This window comes from Carettochelys insculpta, chromosome 5 (genome assembly GCF_033958435.1).
Source record: "Carettochelys insculpta isolate YL-2023 chromosome 5, ASM3395843v1, whole genome shotgun sequence".
NCBI lineage: Eukaryota > Metazoa > Chordata > Testudines > Carettochelyidae > Carettochelys > Carettochelys insculpta.
The window spans coordinates 116,555,863-116,564,698 of NC_134141.1; the positions used below are offsets into that span (position 1 = coordinate 116,555,863).

Below are 8,836 nucleotides of genomic sequence, written 5' to 3' on the forward strand. Positions count from 1 at the left end.
GGCAGCGGGGTTTGTCGCAAGGAAAAGTTCCAGGATTAGTATTACTGTGTAGCCTGTGACTGCTGGTGAGAATTCTTCTTAGCGTAGGAGGTTGTCTATAGGAAAGGATAGGCCTGTCACCTAGGGCCTTCTGGTCATGAGACAGGTGTTTGCAAGGCACTGCTGTAGCTAGCATCACAAGGTGCACTAAAGAGTCACCTGCCCCTTCATGCGTTATACATCATTCCAGAGGACATGCATCCATGCTGATGACAGGTTCTGCTTGATCACAATCCAAAGAAAAAGTGCTGAGCAAACAGATGTTCTTGCTTTCAGGAGACATTGTAAATGAGAAGTGGGCAGCATTACCTTCTGCAAATGTAAATTAACTTGTTTGTCTTAGCCATTGGGTGACCAAGAAATAGGCCTGAATGGACTGACTGAGTTCTGCCTTATTTTGTTTATGAGTGAGGTTGTATAACGAACATTTGTAAACCACACTTTCATAATAAACAACTGCGCTACAATACTTGTGTGAGATGAAATGAAAATGACATTTTTCTTTGACGTGGTGCAAACATTTGCACTGCAAACGAAATGACCCCTACAACTTTTCCTGCACTCGGGGATCATTACGGTTATTGCCCTGTGAAAAATGTTTCTCTGGAGCCTGGACCTGGGCTGCATCTTGACCCAGAAATTCGGACCCTGACAGCACTAAAGACTGACCCCCCACTAGGCGAACAAATAGCGCTTGAAATGGGGGATCTGCGGGGAGCGGCTCTGCGGGCAGGTCGGGTGCTGTGTATCCCAACACCCCGTCCCAAGGTGAGGCGATGGGCCCCCAGCTGGTTCCACAGCGCGGCGGGAGAGACAGAGAGCCGCGCCCGCGCCCGCGCCCGGCTCCCGCGAGCCTCCTCAGCCGGGTCCGCCCCCGCGCGGTGCGCTCCCCGCCCAGCCGTGCCACGTCCCGGCCCCGCCCCGCGCCGCCCCGGCTGCGCGCGGAGGCCGCGGCGATGGCCTTCACCCTGTACTCGCTGCTCCAGGCCGCGCTGCTGTTCGTCAACGCCATCGCCGTGCTGCACGAGGAGCGCTTCCTCCGCAACGGTGAGCGGCCCCCGCCCGCCGAGGAGAAGGGCCCCGGCCTCCCCTCGGGACGTGGCCACAGCCCGCCGTGCCCGTACGGGGCCGCCGCCTCCTCTGGCCGGGCGGGGCGGTAGCGCATCTCCGCGCCCTTTCGCTCTAACGGCTGCCGGCCGGCCCGGCTGTGCCCTGGCGCGAGGGCGGGAGTTGGCGCGTCTCTGCCTCAGGCCCCGGCCGGTGTGCGAATGGCCGCCGCGGGGGCGTGTCGCCGCGGGGCCCTGCTGTTGTGACCCCCGGCCGGGGCGAGCCCTGCAAGCCCGCGGGGGCCCTCTGGACGGCCGCCTCCGTGGTGTGCGCGTCCGCAGCTCCCTCCCCGCCAACGTGGGGCTTAGCCGGGGCCGGGGAGCGCGGGGGGTCTCCTGTGTGGCACCCGCCATCTGCAGAGACCTGTGGGCACTGGCGGGGAGCAGCTCGCAGGGACTCTGCAGCTGATCAGCTGGGGGCCCTGCCGCACTCTCCAGCTGCCAGCAGAAATGGGGGGGGGGGGTGGAGCCCCCCTAGTCGCCAGGGGCAGCGCGGGAGGCTCCACCCTGCTGGCTTCCAGCGCTGGAGTTGGTGGAGGGATGCCGCAGCCCCCAAACCTCTCAGCCCTGCAGCAGTGGGTGGAGCAGCTGCGGGATGCACTGGTGGCAGCGTCTGGGCACCCTGGAACTCTCCAGCCATCAGCAGCGATGCAGGGACTCGACTCTCCAGCCACTGTGGCCAGAGGAGCTTCACAGCCCCCAGCTTGGCATGTTGGCAGGGGCTCATCCTCTTCTCTGGGCAAGGGCAACAGAGGGTGAGGGGTCAGACCTGGAGCTCCGTGGCACCAGTAGTGGGGGAAGGATTCTGGCAGCTGCTCGGCTGCTGGCAGAGATGGGGATTACTACAGCTTCCAGTGGGGTAACCAGCAGTTCCCAGTTGTCATAGCATTTGGAGATCACCACCACCACCCCAGCTCTCAGTTGCTGTGGCAGAGCCCTCCTCCTCCCTGTTTTGTCAGGGATTTTTAGTAAAAGTCACGGATCCCTCATGGCTTCTGTGAATTCTTATGTATTGCCTGTGACCCGTCCCTGACTTTTTATAAAAATTTCAATGGCAAGATTCAGAGAGGTATCCGTGTTAGTCTGTATCTTCGAGAACAACAAGAAGTGCTGTGGCACATTATAGACTTAACAGATATTTTGGAGCATAAGCTTTTGTGGGCAAAGACCCATGCATCTGATGAAGCAGGTCTCTGCCCACGGAAGCTTATGCTCCAAAATATCTGTTAGTCTGTAAGATGCCACAGGGCTTTCTGTTGTTCTCGAATGGCAAGATTGTAGCCTTATGTATAATGCATTATAGTGAGTGTTAACTAGTGCTATGTCAGACTTGATCCAGCTTTCAGCAGGTGTCTAGAGTAAGGAAATAGGGGGTTTTAAACAGGATTTGTAGCGGTATTGTGTTTAAAATTGTCAGGAATGTCTCTGTCCCGCCAACACATTTTTAAACAAAGCGGACCTTGCCTACACTGAATGCTAAATTCCATATAAACAAGTATTTTTTAAAAAATAACCCCCTAATTGTAAATCATGTTGACACCTCTAGCACTAACAGAAAACTAAGGGTGTAGTCCTTCTGGTTAAGGGATTTTATTTCCCCATGCTCCCCAGTACTCAGTCTCCTTTGTTGAAAAAAATATTCCTCATAAATATTTTGACATCCTGCAATGTGAAAGCTTCAAGTTATTCAAAATTAAGGCCTATAAACAATAAAAAACATGATGTGTTTAATAGATATGAAAAGGAAGTAATATTAAAAGCCCTGGGGGAATCATGAATCTAAGCAACTTTATCTTAGAGGGGGGGAGAGAGTGGGGGTGGCATGCAAATCAGTTGATTCATGGTGCTCTGAGAGAGCTGGGAGGGAGGGAATGAAGTAGGAAGTGTAGGGCCCCAATGTGTGAGAGGTATGGGAAATGGGGGCAGGAACAGGGTGTACGGGCCACAGGTGGAACCCCAGTGAGCTGCAGGTTGCCCACTATGTCCAATCATGTGGCCCACTGAGATGGAGGGCCACTCATGCAGCCCTCTGTCTAGTATCACTAGTCTTCATTGCCCATTGCTATTGTACATAGAAGACACTGCTGGAGGAAAGGGAAGGAGGAGGGAAGTGATGGGTCCTTGAAAACTGCAGTTCACAGCAGGTCTTGAGGGAGGAGGGGGTGTGCAAATTAATCCTTCATTTGCAATTTTGATCCACCATGTTTGCATGCCCCTTTCGGAAGGGAGGGGCCAGTATAGACATAGCCTCTGTACATTGAGGTGGGTTAAATAGGAACTCTTCTCTAGTGTTGCCCTCATTTAGGTATTTTCTAATTCTTTCTACACATTGTTTCAGTAGGTTTACCTGCTTCTGAAGCAAGGCTTAGTGGTATGAAATCTGATTTCATCTTAATGTTAGAAAGTTACTAGAGACTGAAAGTCATCTTTTTTCGAAGTACATCATTTTTCAATATTTCTAATAACAGAAGAGTGTGATTTTTTCAATATGGTTTAACTATTTTTGTGTTATACAGTTGGCTGGGGAACAGATCAAGGAATTGGTGGATTTGGAGAAGAACCAGGAATTAAAGCACAACTTATGAACCTTATTCGATCTGTACGAACAGTCATGAGGGGTAAGATGAAAAGAACAGTGGAGTTTCATACTTACCTTGTGTTTTAATGGACCAGGCCCCTGAATGAGGACTCTTGCTGCCTTAACACGGGCTTGATTTAACACCTTTGCTCATCTTTGCCATCATACCTCACTCTGGCTGTTATTTTTATTTATTATTTTCAATTTGTCCTCTTTGTTCCTCTCTGTAAGCGACTTAAGGAACAATGCATGGATCATCCTTCTGATTAAGAGAGAAGGTGCAGGTCACATGGTTTATTGCCATGTGTGGCATCCAATGCTTGATGAAGCTGAAAATACCTACTGCCTTCCAAGTCATGCAGGCTTGCAGTATTGGCTGTTCAGCAGGCTGTCCCGTCCATATGAGCATTCCATAAAAGCAAATGTTTCCCCCATACCCCAGAACACAAAATCCCTAAAGCTGTGTGATGGAAAGGTCTGGAAATGCCTCATGGAAAGGAAAACTTATTTTTCTATCTTCCGTACTTCATAAGATGTGACCATCCCATCACCCTTCATTGTGGTAGCTGGAATTATTGCACCTGTATAAAATTAAACTATAAAAAAGGGTCTAGTAGCAGAAGCCCCAATTACTCACCAACTGCAAGATCTTACTCCACCATGAGTTGGATTTTTCACTTCCTTCCACTCGTCATTTCTCTCCAGTTCTCTTCTTGCCTGTCTCAGATCTGCTTTGGAAATGGGGTTTGGGATGTCAAGATCAACAGGTAGTGAAAATGGCTGTGACTGGCTTCAGCTCTTTCAATGACTTTTCAGTCATTGGGAGAAAAAAACTGCTTGGCTGTTAGTGTCATAAGTTGTATGGCAACAAGATGACATCAGCTAGTTCCTGGAAAGACAGCATTTGTAGAATTCTCTGTTTATAAGGGGATACTTACTTCTCTGAATAGAAAGTAGCCTAGTAGGACCACAAAAGACCTGGGCATTTTTTATAGGACAGCATCCACCCAGATTGTGTTTTGCTTGGCCACACAGAAATCATGATATTCCAGAAAAGTAACTGTGAGAATTAGCAATTCATCTCTGACCTGACTCTAAATAGTTACTTACAGTATTATACAGTAAACTCTTTCATATCCGGCATTCTATTATCCATAACTCTCAAATAATTGAATAGTAACAGAGAGATAGCTGTGCTAATCTAAATACTGTCAAAAAAAAAAAAGCAGTCCAGTAGCACTTTAAAGACTAACAAAATAATTTATTAGGTGATGAGCTTTCGTGGGATAGACCCACTTCTTCAGACCATAGCTATACCAGAACAGACTCAACCATTTAAAGCACAGAGAACCAAAAATAGTTACCAAAGTTGACAAATGAGAAAAATATTATCCAGGTGAGCAAATCAGAGAGCCGGAGGCGGGGGGTGTCTAGAATTAGATGAAGCCAAGTATGCAAAAGAGTCTCTATAATGAGCTAGAAAATTCCCATCCTGGTTCAAACCACGTGTTAATGTGTCAAATTTGAATATAAAAGAGAGTTCAGCAGCCTCTCTTTCCAAACTGTTGTGAAAATTCCTCTTCAGTAAAACACAGACTTCTGTTAAATGACCTGAAAGTCTGCATTTTACAGAAGAGGAATTTTCACAACAGTTTGGAAAGAGAGGCTGCTGAACTCTTTTATATTCAAATTTGACACATTAACACGTAGTTTGAACCAGGATGGGAATTTTCTAGCTCATTATAGAGACTCTTTTGCATACTTGGCTTTATCTAATTCTTTACCCCCCCCCCCCCCCCCCCCCCGACCCTTCTGCCCCTCTGCTCTCTGATTTGCTCACCTTGATAATATTTTTCTGATTTGTCAACCTTGATTACTATTTTTGGTTCTCTGTGCCTTAAATATAGAGTCTGTTCTGGTATGGCTATGATCTGAAGAAGTGGGTCTGTCCCATGAAAGCTCATCACCTAATAAATTATTTTGTTAAAGTGCTACTGGACTGCTCTTTTGCTCTCAAATAATTGCCATTTTAACAATAAGTAAATTTTAGTTACATTTTGCATGAGTACAATGTAGTGAAAGCAAATACAAATAAATACAGCAAATAGTGTAAGTTTACAGTGTACAATACTACAACTGTTGATAAACAAAGAACTCTGTGTATATTTTTGTTTGTTTCTTAATAGCTAATCATGTTTTTCTTTAGTGTTATGCATTGCTAGGTATACCTCTCTTATTCAGAATATTTGAATGTCTGGCAACCCCCCGGTCCTATGGCTGCTGGATATGAAAGAGTTTACTGTAATTCAGTTGATTCATATGCAGCATGTGAGTGACATCACAATAATTCCTAGCAGTCTTACATATAAATTGGGGCCTAGATGGCCCAAGAGAATGTTAATGATAATACAGGACTCCTTTACTTCAAGTTTACTGATATGTGTCTAGTCGATCTTGACAGCACCTAGAAGCTATCATCTGATGGCTGTTGGGATGTACTTTTGCTTTCTCTTTTGTCCTTTGAATCTTGGGTTTTTGGCCCCAGAACATTGCACATACCCTGAATTTGCATAATCAAATTACATTTGATAAAAGCAATAACTTTAACTCCCTATTTAATGTGAATTTTCCAGGCTCGGTGATCATATTCCATTCTGTCTAGTGTAAAATGAGAAGTTTCATAATTTTCTGCTTTTTCTTCACAGTGCCACTAATAGCAGTGAACTCCATTACAATTGTGTTGCTCTTGCTATTTGGTTGAAGACCATCCACTGAAAATCAGTTTTTGAATATCTGAAGTGGAGGAGCCGCCAACCATCACCACTATGAGTTTATTGGATCCAACACGGCTTAGCTGTCAAACTTTGACATTCAATTTAAAATAATAAAGACACAATTTCTATTTCTTATTTCTTCATGTCCACTTGCAGTTTCATTAGACAAGAGAATGTGATCAGTAGAAGAATGATGTAAATATATTGCACTACAACAAGTTTTATTGCTGATGGTTAACATCAACTGTTACAGTGTGTTGTAACATATTGTAATGATTACAAAACTGCACCCTTTTAACAATGTCTTGTCGCTCAGGGATGAATTTCCTGCCAGTACACTTACATTTGTAGTAAGTTGTAGAGTTTTCGGTTTCATAGTTATTAACAACGTATTATGAAATGGACACTTAGTTTGGCTATTAAGTTGTGTTACGATTTCTGGAACAGGATGGTGGCGGTGTTTTTGTTCTTTTGGATGGAAGTGGGTGACATCTGTTTAAAGGCAGGAGGTGTTTGTCATTACTGGGATTTCACTCATGGTATATATTTTATCACACCAATGACAATTTAACTTATTGGCAAACAGTGTTTGAAAATATGTGCTATAACTATGCAAAATCTAAACTGTATGCACCCAAGGCAAGTAACTGAGTGATAAAATTTACATTAGAAAAGTGAAGTGGTCACTAGTCTTTGTCTTGTCAAGGATCTTTAAAAAATATTTGCTAAACCTATGTATGTTACTATGTAAGTAGCAGTGATTATACTCTCACTATTTTGGGTAATATTGGCGGAAAATAGTGCACCCTATTTTCAAATGCAGTTTAGTTTAAAAAAGCCCACACAACAGAAACAAACTTTGGACTCAGTTATATTACAGCTTTTTTATTATTACTATCTTAGTCAAAGTGAAACACTGCAGTCCTTAATCAGGCAAAATTCCTAATTCAGTATAGATCTTGCCTGGATTTAGACTTCAGGATCAGGCCTGGAGTAATGTAATGAGTATGAATTCAAGAAGACTGATTCTTGTGTAACTTTTTAGAAAAGTCAAACGTGTTTGGCTTTTCCCATTTGCTAGAATGTGACCCAAATTGTCTGTTTTAGTTCAAAGTGGGGAAAGAAAAGAAGACTGGAAAAACCTGGTAATTATATTGTTTTAGAATAGTTTACTTTTACTTTATCGTTTCTTTTGTCATTGACTCAAGATCAAATAATTTTTAATACAAAGATAAATCTGCACAACAGCATGTGAATGAATTTGGTCATTTTCAGCTGGAGGTTCTTACAGAAGCTGAGTTTATTTAGGACAAACTTTTTTTTTGTTAGTGAATATTTGTAAATAAATTGGAATTTCTAAAGTAAGTACTCTCTCTTTCATAACTCACACTCCATAAACTTGAAGGATCTCAAAACAACCTGTAGCCTCTTTCAGGGGTGTGTGTGGGTGTGTGAGTGTGGGTGTACTCTTGTCCAACCTGCAGGTTCAAAAAGCATTTGCTTCTGCTACTATTGAAATACAGTTTCTCTGTGTGGAAAGGCAGTAGATAATCCAACACCAGCCTGGTGCACAAAATAAAGGAATGGCATTTTTGGCTGAGTGGGATCAGTTACCACTCATATATCTTGGAAATTCCAGAGTAGGGAGAATATTTTGAAAATAAATTAGTTTAGATCTTTAAAACATTACACATGAATCAAAGATTTGATTAGAATAATTTTATACAAATATCTTCCTTGACTCGTAAACTGGACGATACTGGTGGGTGACGACAATGCAAGTTTCCTACACAGCACTACTGCTCTATCAGCTATGACTACTAACAGACAGCTGTGTTAGTCTACATGCCATCAAAACAAAAAAGCAGTCCAGTAGCCCTTTAAAGACTAACAAAATAATTTATTAGGTGATGAGCTTTTGTGGGATAGACCCACTTCTTCAGGCCATAGCTATGCCAGAACAGACTCAATTATGTAAAGCACAGAGAACCAAAAATAGTTACCCAGGTTGACAAATCAGAAAAATTGTAATCAAGGTGGGCAAATCAGAAGAGTGGAGGTGGGGAGAGTCAAGAGTCAGATAAAACAAAGTATGTAAAAAAGTCCATATAATGACCCAGGTAATCAGCATCCCCATTCAAATTACGAGTTAATGTGTCAAATTTGACTGTACCACAATAATACCAATCCTGGAACTTTTCCTTGCAACAAGCCCTGTTGCCAGCTTTGTCCACATATCTATTCTGGAGATACCATCACTGGACCTAACCAGGTTATTCACAGAATCACAGGAATATTCTCATGTTCCTCTACTAACATCATATATGCCATCATGTGCC

The 8,836-nt window shown here is 43.9% G+C and overlaps 1 protein-coding gene across 1 annotated transcript; it reads left to right on the plus strand.

Moving 5' to 3' along the window:
* Positions 1–934: 934 nt before the first annotated feature.
* Positions 935–7,862, plus strand: IER3IP1 (immediate early response 3 interacting protein 1). Its single transcript, XM_074995814.1, has 3 exons — positions 935–1,086; positions 3,662–3,763; positions 6,429–7,862. The coding sequence occupies exons 1-3, from the start codon at positions 996–998 to the stop codon at positions 6,482–6,484; spliced, it is 249 nt and encodes an 82-aa protein (XP_074851915.1). The 5' UTR covers positions 935–995; the 3' UTR covers positions 6,485–7,862.
* Positions 7,863–8,836: the final 974 nt, after the last annotated feature.

Bases quoted from the DNA above. Each gene is read 5' to 3' on its own strand.
- IER3IP1 (XM_074995814.1), top strand. From the start codon at position 996: ATGGCCTTCACCCTGTACTCGCTGCTCCAGGCCGCGCTGCTGTTCGTC. The intron at 1,087-3,661 runs GTGAGCGGCCCC...TGTGTTATACAG, and splicing joins GGAGCGCTTCCTCCGCAACG to TTGGCTGGGGAACAGATCAA. The intron at 3,764-6,428 runs GTAAGATGAAAA...TTTTCTTCACAG, and splicing joins TGTACGAACAGTCATGAGGG to TGCCACTAATAGCAGTGAAC.